Raw genomic sequence first — 13,024 nt, forward strand, 5'->3', positions numbered from 1 at the left:
AGGCAAGTTTCAGAGCTTAGGGCCCTGACCTCTGAACTGCCATACACAGTCTTTCATAAGGATGAGGTCCAGCTCCGCCCACGCCCTGCGTTCCTCCCGAAGGTGGTCTCCACCTGCCACATGGGTCAGGACATTTTTTCTGCCGGTCCTCTGCCCCAGGCTTCACGCATCCAGTGAGGAACTGTCTCCACGTGCTCGATTGGCTCTGGCTTTCTGCCTCGAGCAGACTAAGCCATTCAGAAAGTCCTCACAGCTGTTGCCTTGGCTGAGCATGCGAGGAGCCAGCTGATTTCCACTCAGCAGCTTTCCAACTGGATGACTTCGTGCATCTGTTCCTGTTATGAGCTGGCAGGCATTCCCCTGCCAACCACTGTGAGGCTGCACTTGACCTGGGCACAGGCTTCCTCAGCTGCCTTCGTGGCCCATGTCCCCATGGATGTTTATAGGGCCGCCACATGGTCATCGGTTCACACGTTCACCTCGCACTATGCGATTGTCTCCCAAACCAGGATGATGCTGGGTTTTTACCCTCCTCCAACAGATATACCTTGTTTACCCACCTCCAACAGATATACCTTGAAATCACCTATTGTGGAATATACATGAGCAATCACTCGAAGAAGAAAAAACAGTTACCTTTTCCGTAACTGATGTTCTTTTAGATGTGTTGCTCATGTCTATTCCTCATCTCACCCTCCTTCCCCTCTGTTGGAGTTGTCTGGCAAGAAGGAACCGAGAGTGGGGGAGCGCGCAGCTCCCGTTATACTGTGCCGGGCAGGCGCCACTCCAGGGTTCGTCGGGGGGTGGTCCCTCCCTGGCCACAGAGACTGCTAGGGGAAAAAGTTCCGGCACTGGTGCAGGTGGCGAGTATGCACACCTATTGTGGAATAGACATGAGCAACGTATCTCGAAGAACATCAGTTACGGAAGAGGTAACTGTTTTTTCCCATCTGTTATATTTGCGTGTATACATATGGCTAGTAGTCATCTTGTGGACTTTTTCAGGCCCTATATGTAATGTGACAGACCGAGGCCAGTGGGGTACAGGAGTGTGGTAGAGGGCAAATATACTGGTCACTGGGTGAGTAGTTTTCTGTTCCCTGAGTGACCAGAGCAGGAGCTGCACTAGAGTAATCAGGAACCTGCTAGAACCAATTAAGGCAGACAGGCTGATTAGAACACCTGCAGCCAATTAAAGCAGGCTTATCAGAACACCTGGGTTTAAAAAGGAGCTCACTCCAGTCAGGGAGGGGGGAGCCAGAGGAGAGGAAGTGTGTGTGAGGAGCTGGGAGCAAGAGGCGCAAGGAGCTGAGAGTGAGAGGGTGTGCTGCTGGAGGACTAAGGAGTGCAAGCATTATCGGACACCAGGAGGAAGGTCCTGTGGTGAGGATAAAGAAGGTGTTTGGAGGAGGCCATGGGGAGGTAGCCCAGGGAGTTGTAGCTGTCATGTAGCTGTTACAGGAGGAACTATAGATAGCTGCAGTCCACAGGGCCCTGGGCTGGAACCTGGAGTAGAGGGCGGGCCCGGGTTCCCCCCACACCTCCCAATTCCTGATTAGATGCAGGAGAAGTTGACCCAGACTGTGGGGAAGATCACTGAGATGAGTAAATTTGCCAAATAAGCGCAGGACCACCAAGGTAGAAGAGGAACTTTGTCACAGTAAACATTACAGCACACACAATTATGCACTCTTCAAATGTTTTTGCAATACCTACTCACATCTAGGTGAGTTTAGGACAATTATTCACCTTTAATTCTAAATTACTCTTCCTGTGGGTTTACTTGAGACCCCTAAGCTTAATGTACTAAAAGAAAATCTACCAAACTTTACTATTTAATTTTGTATGCATACAATATGCCCTTGTAAATGGATTACTGGAGTAGTTTTAGTTACCAAGTTCCAGAATGGGCCACATTCCTGTAAAAGCTTACAGCTCAATCTAAGCCATTTTTGATAGAGATCACTTACAGGAGTAATTGCATCCTTTACCCTCAAATCGACTTGTGATGCAGCACTTCTAAGGTGAAAGCCGCCTGCCTCACTACACAGCAAAGGTGCACATTAATAGTACTACTGCACAGTGTCATATCTAGTTATTTTAGGACTTATGAGATTGTGTAACCAGACAGCTACTTAAAATGTAGATTATTCTCTTTAGCAGTTTTTCAGAGGAGCAGTCCGTAACTAATTGCACGATTCATCATTTTTTATCTTGCAGGCACATACTTTCTTCCAGGCTTTCCATGCAAAAGCTCCCTTATGTCACTTTCATTTTTGTAAAACATTAATCACTATTGCCAATGTGATGAAAAACTCTCTGAGGTGATGAAGTGTTCAGACCTGCGTTGAAATAGTATGTTAAAGAAGAGCAATTGGCAAAATTAAAAAAACTACATAACCCTGTATATCTGGGTCATCTTAAAGCCTTTTCGTCTATTTCTTAACTAAAGGCTAGTTCTGTTTTTTAAAATGTTCAGTTTAACTCCATAGCAGACTAGGCCAAGATGAGGATTCCAGCCAGTTGCACCCCAGCAGTGTTAACTTAAAATCTTTAAATCCTTCGTGACTGTGTCCAGTTTCCCCCCTCCTTTTCCACACACACTGTTCCTTCAAATACTCTTCACAGGTGATATCCATGTGGTAACTTGGAAAGCATCATGATTTCTCAAAGCTTGAGGCAATAGAAGTAACGTTTTAACATTAATTTGTTTGAATACTGATTATAGGAATAATATGATATAGAAATATATTTAATGTTTTGAATCATTGGCAAACATTAGCTTTGGCTTGATATGCTGCAGTATAATGTAGCTGCTTACTGACCTTAATTTTCTGTTGATTTTGGGAGATACTAGAGAGGATGGGGGAAGCTTGTCCATGAAGCTGCCTGTTTATGTAAGTTATCTGTTTCACTCTCTAGACAATTTCCCTTGTTGACAAACCTTCTGTAGTTTATTGGCACAGACTTGCATAAAGTTTACAGAAAACACCTGAAGTGGGCAGTCCAAGCTTAGCTCTAGACCAGTGGTTCTCAACCCATGGGCTGCATGCAGCCCAATTACCACACAGCTGTGGGCTAAAGGCCACACGTGGCGGGCTCCCGGCTGCCTGGCCGTGTGTGGTGGGCTCCCAGCTTCCCCACAGCAGGTTCAGGGTCCCACACAGCCCACAATGATAAATAGATAAATAGGTTGAGAACCACTGGTCTATTCACTCTATTTAGTTAAATGAAAAACTATATTTACTTAATGCTTTAAAAAAGAAAGAAACTAATCTGTTAATAAACTTGCTAAAGGAGCTCTGTAATGTCCCCAGTCTAAACCCAATGTCTGGGATAGCTTGAGAAATGATTGCAAGATATACCAGTTGTATGTGGGATGTATTCTACAACCTTCTTATCCACATCGCAAAACCACCTAACTATCACATGTACCTCAAGTTCTGCATGAGAAGAAGCACCATGTAGTCTCCAATCAGCGAATGAGAAATTCTACCATTGTAATTTGTGTTCACATTATAGCATCTTGTTTTTTCATCCAGGGCTCTATAAACTTGGTGAAAATCTAATGTATAGTCATTTGGCTTGTAATCTGATTGATTATTCACATATAATATTGCACGTAGAGGCTCTGTTATGCTGGAGTACAATCAGTTACTTGGCTCTCAGACCAGCTGCAACAGAACAAAAATTGTCCTCAGAAGCTGGGGAAGGAGCATCCTCCTGTTCAAGCTCTTTAAAAAAAAAAAAAAAAAAAAAAAAAAAAAAATGGAATGACCTTTCCTTTAAAAGCTGAACTTTATGTTGGGGGGAGTGTGTGTGTGTGTGTGTGTGTATAGATATAGCTATGTCTGTAGATTCTAATGCTGAAACACAAGGAAGATGTAATTTGGTATCTCTGTATTTGAGTGGTGGGGACTGAGCACCTGATCCAACTCCTATTGAACTACAATCCTCAGTGTCAGAGTAAAAAATTAGACTCACGTTCAGTTTAAATATTTTGTTAATGTGAGTTCTTTAATTTTACAGGTCTAATCTTGCTGTTTTATCTGGTATTCTATGGTTTCCTAGCAGCACTCTTTACATTCACAATGTGGGTTATGCTTCAGACCTTGAGCGGAGATATTCCTAAATATCGTGACCGGATTTCTAGTCCAGGTAACTGTACTCTTTTAGTTTTATTTCTGGATTTGAAATTAGAATAAGATAAAATTTATCTAATAACTTCCTTTTCGGATAAAGTACATATTCCAATGTAGTGTAGTTTTAATTAGACTAACAAAGAGTTTTTTAAAGGAGGACTCTTTTATAATGGGTGAATTATTTGGGCTTTGTAGGTTTGCAGCATAAAACCATTTATAGGGTTTTTTTGGCCATATTTACTAACTGATAGCTCTAAATTCACTCCTTTCTAGTTCTTCCTGGATTTTGCTGTACATTTAAATTGCAGTTTTCAATCCACAACAATGCAATATGAGGTCATAAACATAGCGTTGTTGCTTCACTGCAGGAGGAACCTAAGTTTTGATATTTTGCTGCAGGGTAGATTTGATTTAAATCATGATTAAATCAGGTCTTCCTAACCAGTGATTTAAGTCATTGATTTCTACATAAAAGTGCATTCTTGTTGGTTGTTATAACCTTAATACATATTCCTCACAACTCAGAGATAGATATAGGTTTCATTTTTAGAAGGTACACACTATACATTTTTAAACAGTGATTTATTTTGAAAACTTTTCAGATATTTATGAAGTCATTGGGAGGTGAGCTATCTCCAATTCAATAGGTTAATCATTAATATTTGGAGGATTTTCTTGCCGTGCTGTATTAGGAGGAGAACATCACTAGACAGACAATTAAATTGTTTTATTTAACTAAAACAACAACGTTATGTATTCTAGATTCTTTTCTTGAACAGCAAATATAGAGTTTTTAACAAAACAAGCATATGAATTTTTCAAGTGTGTTAAAATTGTTTAACTAAAATAGTTAAATGACATATATTTAAAAAAATAATTAAATCAACTATGTTAGCCAGGTCAACATGAGAAACTTAAAATATTGCCTTCTGTAGCTAACTCAGTCATCTTCACCTTCATTTTCCTGTTTGTTCATAATCTGGATAAGAAAAACAAGCTTTCCTGCTTTTTCAGGTCCCAAACGATTTCTCAATTTGGAATAAACTAGTCCAAAGGAAGAAAATAGTCTTTCTACACCGGCAGAAGAAGCTACTGCTGTTAAAAGTGAGATTATCACTTCAATAGTTTCTGACTCCGAGTGCTTAAGTGACTTCCACCACTTCATTGGTGTGACTTTCTTTAAAACATCATCAGCAAACATATTTCTTGAATGGTTCACCCTTAGCTCTGAAGTTTACTATAATTGGCATTATGGAGGGATGATTGTTGGATGTCCATGTCATAGCCAACTCTTCTTCTTACTCAGACCCTTGTACTGAGTATTGAGAATATTTGCAAGAAAATGAGCTAGAGATAGTGCTTGTTCCATTCGTTTTTTTTAATGCTTGTAATTTAACTGTCATTGCAAACTCAGCATGTGTTGAACATTTCTCTTAAGCCCAAAGTTGAGAACTTTGGCTGTGTCAGTGCCATCTATTTTTTTTTTTTCATGATTTTGTTCACAAATTGTCATCAGATTAGGCCAGTTCTTGATATAGTGCTCAAAACAGTCCACTACTGAGTTCTGTCGCACGTCTTGTGGTAGAGTTAGCTTGGTTCCTTACACTTTTTTCAGAGCAGCCACTGCAGAGTGGTTGTTACGGGAGTATTTTGCAATTTCAACAACATTAGCCTTTATTTCTGGAACACTGAAAAGTCTTGCTAGGAGTGCAACAAATGAGCACTGCAACCATATGTTATTGGCTTGGGACTCTCTTCACTCTCTCCTAAATAATTTCTGATCTTGAAAACATTTGCAACGTTGTCTGTGACCAAGCTGCATAATAGATATTTTAAATTTTTTTTCGGTTTGCTATAGCTTTTACTGCTACTTCTTGTAAGTATTCTGCTGTGTGTGCATTTACTGATGTATCAGTTGTTTCTGTAAGGAAGATATTCCCTTCTTCTGTTGTCACACAAGCACATATAACAGGATCATTGTGGACATTGTTCCACCCATCAAGACTCAGGTTAACAATTTCACCCTCTGGAACAACCTTGTCTATGGTTGTTTCTTGATGATGGAGATTTTTTCTTTTTGCTACAGGTGATGTACTGTGGCTATGTGACATACTTGATGTGACTGAAAGACTATCATTGGCAGATAACTCTGAAACTTAAAAAATTGGTGATCTTGAAGATGGATAGTCTTCAGAATCCTGTATGTTGAGGATGGATTCTCCTAAACAAACTAAGTCAATGCAGTTATTTAATTGTTGTTAACCATACTTCTCATTTAGTATTACTCATTGCATTCACCGACTCTCAGTACTACTTTAAAGGTGAAATTGTAAAAGGAAGATCTGCCTATTTCAGCTATTTACTTTTTATCACAACTGCATCTAAAATGATAGTACCATAGAGTAACAACTATATTTTTTTGCTCAAATATGATAATTCAAGAATAGTCCAGAAGGAAGACAGGCAGTCCTTCAGAAAGAAGTATGAAATAAAAAAATTTACCAACCTGAAGATCCTTCCTGTTCAGACATGTTTCTTTCATCATCTTCAAAGCAGCTTCCTCCTGAGAAGGAATGCTTCTCCTGATGTTGTTTCATTCGGACAACCAGGCCTTGCATTTTTTTTGTTGCACTGTTTGTATTTTGCACACGTGCCTGTCTTACCCACAGGTAGAGGAACTTCATTAAAATATTCCCAAACTGGGTCTCTCTTATAGCCTGTTGCCGTTATACATTTTCCCTTCTAGTGAGAGAATGGTATGGTAGATTTCAGATCAATGAAGGCTACAGTCAGAAAGACCTCAAGACTTCTGGAATATGCTGCTTGAACAGTTTCGCTTTTGCTTCTACTGCCTGCCCCTCCCTCCCTTCTCACATTTATCTCCAGACTTCTTCTTGTCTAGATTGTAGCCTAAGTTGGGATGTACTACTAATATTAATTTGGATAATGTGGGAATTTAATTTATTAATTTTAATTTAATTTTAATCATATTGATGATAATTATTAATTATTAATGTTAATAGTATGGGTTTTAGCGTCTCCAATCTGTTTGATCAGAAGATAAAGTTCTTGTCCCGAATCAGGCTCTACAGAATTTACAAAGGACCCTCGGGGGTATGACAGGAAGCCCACACTGAGATAGATACAGGCCTTAAAGACTTTTTGTTAAAATCAATAATAGTAAGTAAATGGTAAAATACTCAGTTACAGTTGCATTACTGCAATTCAAAAGATACATATGGTAATATAGTATTATATGCCAGAAAGTTTTGGTTAAAATACTCACACTGTTCCTTGATAACCTGGTGGTAAGAAATACAGGACCAGCCTTGCAGTTCAGGTTTCTCAATTCTTGAGAGAGTGATGCAGTGCTTAGAAAAATGTAATGCGAAAAGCTGTCAATACTAACTTAGGGTTTACTTGACTAACTTTAAACTTAAAATCAAAACCTAATAAACTAAGAATAAAACTTAGGGAAACCAAGCTTAGCCTAGTTCCCTTGAAACTTAAAGTTTAAGAACAAGTATAGCCTACTAATAGTAGTAGTCATCATAGATGGAATAGAGAGAGAGAGAGTAGAAATAGAATATAAACGAATATGGTAGAGCGGAGTGCTCTGGCGAGGTGGGTCACAAGTGCTGGAAATCCATCCTTCTATGCCCAAATTTCATTCCACACCACAAAATGTTAGGGTACGCTTATCCCATAGGCTAATATGTTTGTGCGTATTGATGACATGTACATACGTCCATAAGTTCCCTTGTGGTGTACCTGTTAAGTCTGTGGGTACAACATTGAAAACCCCCCTATGCCGTTCTCCGTTGTCGATTGGTTTAGATAAAAGGTCATAGACATAGGCGTGGGTACTTCTGTATTTAGGTAACAAGGTGTAGGTCAACTTTGGGGTAAAAGGTCTTAATATAGATAAGCTAACTTTGCCTTAGCTTAACATACAGGATATGGCCTGTAGTCTCTTGCATTACAGCCAAACTTACTTTAATATAAATCTATAAACCTATTACAATAAACCAAATACTGAAACTATAAGAAAAGATATATAATATGCAAGCAAGCAGGTTAATCCTATAGGCTACGTGATCCATTCCGCCCCCAGCAATATTCTATTCATTGAACTTTTTGAAACTTTGCACTTTTAGAGAGAGGTAAGGATTGACTCTGGGTACACAAATTTGCAGGGGGCAATAGGGTTGAGGTCTTTTATTTCTCACCTGTATATATTTTATTTAAAAACATTTTTGCTGTTAATAAGCATGTTATCTCTGAAGAAACAAATCCACAGTTTGAGAACTGCAAAACTAAGCATCTCTGATGGTATGTTCTGGACTGAGAACTGAGTCTCATTGGATAGGTAGAAAGATTAACCTAAATAATCTGTACAGGAGTCCCTGGAACCCTATAATATTGGGTCCCTAATCCATAACTATTTGAACTCATTTACAAAACTTTATTTAAACATTACATGAATGTATTGTCTCATACTATAGAATTAAAATTTATAATTCCTGTTCCATGATATCTTTGAGCTATAATGTATCTTAGTTTAAACTATCTTTTAGATATGTTTTTTTCTCAAAAAGCATTTTATCAATTTTTTTTTAAATCATTGATTTTTATCTTCCCTGTTTTGCTGTTAAAGCATACAGCTGAAATAGCAGAGGAAAGAGATAATGACTGGGAAAACAAAACTTATGGAAATATTTTGGAATATTTCCTGTTTGCAGAAGAAAGTCCCTTCAGATATTGATTGTTCAGGATATAAATTAGATATGATATAGAGGATAGTGAGGTGAAGATTTTGCATGTTTTAAAATACCAAACTCAATTAAAAAGGAAAGCTGTCATTACCTAGTCCTGTGTTGCTTACTGGATCAGACCGGTGGTCCATCTAGTATCTTGATGCTAACAATGGCTGGTATTGGACACTTCAGAGGAAGTGCAAAAAAGACCGTGTATAAGCAGTTATAGGATAACCTTCTTCCTGGGAAAATTTCATCGTAACCCCAAATAGAGGTTGTCTTAAACGCTAAAAGATGAGGGTTCTTCCAAAACTTTTAATATTTAGTATGTCAATTCTTAATTTATTAGCCACTCATTTAATATTCAAAAAGATTACCTGCTATCATAAGAGATGCATTGAGGCTTGGAGTTCCACAGGCTAGTTGTATAGAAGAGTGTTTCCTTTTATCCGTTTTGCATTTGCCATCTTTCAGTTTAACGGAATGTCCATTTGATCTTGTATTATGAAACAGAGTGATTCGAAGTTCCTGATTTCCCTTCTCTTACCATTAATTATTTGTATAGTCATGTCCCTTTTAATTGTCTCCATTCTAAGATAAATGAGTTTAAAAATTGAAATATCTCTTCATATGAGATTTTTTTTTTCATGCCTATAATCATTCTTGGCTCCTGCCTCTGAATCCCCTCTTTCTACTGTGTCCTGTTTGAGAGTAGGTGACCAGAAATAGTTTTCCAGATGAGGGCACACCATTCATTTTATACAATGGCATAATATTTTTATATTCTCCAGCCATTATGCATCAACTATTTTTTTAACCCTGTTGCACATTGAGCAGAGACCTTCATTGTGTTGTCCGCAGTGAAGATCAGGGCCTTTTTATGAGCTCAGGCTGAATTTAAAACTCAGTAAAATATGAATAGTTCAAATTATATCCTCCAGTGTGAATTACTTTGCATTTATCTATGTTATGTTATGTTCAGTGGTTCCTTAAATAATTTGGATTAAACTCAAAGTTCCCTTTTCCCTTTCATTTAGATCATATTGTATGTATAGCCAGACAAATCTTCATTAAAGTGAAGTTAAGGTTGTAGGCACATACCAATAGATAATGCATATTACCATTTTAAAACTTTTTTTTAAAACCCTCCCAAACATGAAAAACTCAAGTACTGAAAAATCAAGGTTGCACTTCTTAAACAAGGTGCCTGAACTACTTTCTCTGTCCCTGTACAGATGCCAGCCTACCATTTTCTCTCTTTGAATATAAAGTATTAGAAACATTAACTGTAGAACCTTAGTTGTAGAATTTTTCATGTATATAAATCTCCAGTAGCAAGCCTTGTCCCTTTACTGACTTCTGCTCTTTTTCAAGTACTCTAACAGCGTAAGCTAAACCTATGAGATTTATATATGGGGCATAATATCACTAATGTCCCTTGGAGAATTGGCTGCCACAGAGTTGTAGAGCTGAGTACATCCTATGAAGAACTGAGTCCCCTCAGGACTTTGAAAGATCAAGCTTTTAATGGAAGCACAAATGATTTATTCTTTCCATATACTGTTTGTCTAATCATGAATTGGTAAAGCTGTGTGTATACTGTGTGACTAAAGAAGACCATAAAATGACACTCTGACAATGATTATAATGCACTGTAATTTTGGTGGCCACTATTATTGTTGGATAAATTAGCATGTGTTCCAGGCTTTTCTGAGAACACTGCTCTGAGAGATAGAGTTAAGGTAGTTCGAGGACTTAAAAAGTTCAACCTTAACTTTTTGTTTTTCTTTGGTTTCTAATGTTTTTAAAAGGTAATATGCACTCAGACTACTGATATTTGCCTGCAAATAGAACTTGACCTTAACATTTTTATCCTTACTTTCTTTTAAAATGGTCCTAAAGTCTGCTGAAGACTTCAGTTCCTGCCCACCCTAGGGTGTGGTCAATCCAGCAGACCTTAGAAGGTTTGAGGGTAAATGGCCACAAAGACTCCTGCTAACTACAGTGCCTATCCACCATCTTGTGGAGGTGAGTTCTGTTGCTGCAGACCTCCTATGTGGCTCTCAAAGGCTTTGAGTTAGCAAAATGGGGGGAACTGGGGAGAAGAAACTCCCTACCTCTCTCTTATGCTCCAAACCCTTTGGCAGGAGTTGTGAGGAGTGAAGAATCCCTTCCTCACTGTATTACTGCCTCCAGATGCTTCCTGGGCCACCTGCTGGAGTTGATGTTTTTCTCCTGTAGTTTCTCTGTTATGAAACTGACTCCTGGCCTCCTGTGAACTGCCGGAAGTTCATCAGAGCCCCGAGCCCTCGTTAGTTTTAGATCATTCCCCCTTCAGCACCCAGCTGGCTCCTGAACCCCTGATGGTCTGAAATAGGTTTGTCTGCTGTGAACTGCTAGCTGACAAAAATGGAGTGAATGAACCTAACTTCCATAGTCCACCCTATGAATAAGCTTATGCCTATGAGAGGGCAGACAAGAACTTAAGGCTCACTATGAGTTCTTTCTTTCTGCAGATCTTGAGCAGTCTGCAGAAAAGTGGAGAGAATGTTCCCTCACCTGCACAGATCTCCTAAGATCTGCATGAATAGGGCTTCCTTCTGAAAAGCCTTAGGTCTGCAGGAAGCAAAGGCCTGGCCCATCAAGAAATTTGGGGCCCTGATACGTTCTCTGGGGTCCCACCCTCTCCCATTTCACTTTATTTGCGCAGACATTTGGGAGGGAAGGTGGGAGCTGAACTTCTGGTCCTGGTGCAGTTGTGCTTTCCCCACTCCAACCCCCTGTCAGCCCTGGCAATGAGCAAGAATAGGTGTTTAGGGAGGACATGGTGGTATTTTCCTCCCTTCCTTCAAGATCTGCCAAATCTTTAGAATGGAACCAATCTTACCTTAACAAGCAATTCTCACTAATCAGGTTGCATGTTGAGCTCAATTTCTGCCATGGAAAGGGCATTAAAGCCTCTTGTTTATTTATTCATTTTAATAGAAGTTTATATCTCCAGCATCTTTTGACACCTTCTGACAAGATCATCAAAGAATTATTGCCTGATGACAAAATTAGATCAGATATTAAGTCTTTTCATCTTGGGTGCTGGATCTCAGTTGGGTATACTATTTTGTCTCTCCCCCTTTTTTTTTGTGTGATGAAGGTTGTGTTTTCTTTCTTTTGCTTTTTTTTTCTTTAAGTAGTTAAAATTTAATTTGGAACTATATTTGGCAGCTCTGATTTGATCAAAGTTTAAGAACTCCTAGTTGCTTTCAAATTTTGCAATAAAATTCTCCATTTCTATATCTTATTTTGAGGCAAACATATTCTTTGTGTAGATTTGAAAAAGGAAAGGGTAAAGTTCTGACTTAAAGTTGTCCACTGAGTTTCTATTTTAATTAGGGAGTGGCTAGTACTCTGCAAAAACTGAAGTAGACAATAAATGGTTACATTTTAGGCATATAGGGAGTTGTGCATCTCATTCTCTGTACTGGCCTGAAAATTTATCCTTGATTGCTTTGTTACCGACCTTAATGTTGAGCCTATGAAATTATTTTGCAATGTATTTCCATGTAATGGTATAGAGTGGTACAAGGGTATACGTTTTGCCCAACCTCTCATTGATTTAAGGGAGGTAGATTCTTAAATAGAATACAAATATTTGCACTATAAAAACAATAACAAAAGAAATAGTATTTTTCAATTCATCTCATACCAGTATTGTAGTGCAATCTCTTTATTATAAAAGTGCAACTTACAAATGTAGATTTTTTTTGATACATAACTGTACTCAAAAACAAAACTATGTAAAACTTTAGAGCCTGCAAGTCCACATAGTCCTACTTCTTGTTCAGCCACTTGTTGTTTGCCAAGAGAAACAAGTTTGTTTAGAAGATAATGGTGCCCACTTCTTAGTTACATTGTCACCGGAAAGTGAGAACAGGCATTTGTATGGCACTTTTATAGCTGACATCACAAGGTATTTACGTGCCAGATGTGCTAAAGATTCAGATGCCTCTTCGTGCTTCGGCCATCGTTGTAGAGGACATTCTTCCATGCTGATGACACTCGTTAAAAAAATAATGCCTGACTGAACCCTCTGGGGGGAGAATCATATGTCTCCTGCTCTGTTTTGCCCAC

General features: G+C 38.7%; 1 protein-coding gene across 2 annotated transcripts in view; it reads left to right on the forward strand.

Moving 5' to 3' along the window:
- The window catches only part of ATP1B3 (ATPase Na+/K+ transporting subunit beta 3), a 73,262-nt gene that overhangs the window by 19,839 nt on the left and 40,399 nt on the right, over positions 1-13,024 (forward strand). The window contains exon 2 of one of the 2 annotated variants that reach the window (XM_050966149.1): positions 4,030-4,158. The exons of the other annotated variant lie outside the window; for it this stretch is intronic. Within the exon in view, the coding sequence (XP_050822106.1) occupies positions 4,030-4,158 (129 nt within the window). The remainder of the gene's footprint in view (positions 1-4,029; positions 4,159-13,024) is intronic. 2 annotated transcript variants of the gene reach the window in all.

Source organism: Gopherus flavomarginatus, chromosome 8 (genome assembly GCF_025201925.1).
Source record: "Gopherus flavomarginatus isolate rGopFla2 chromosome 8, rGopFla2.mat.asm, whole genome shotgun sequence".
NCBI lineage: Eukaryota > Metazoa > Chordata > Testudines > Testudinidae > Gopherus > Gopherus flavomarginatus.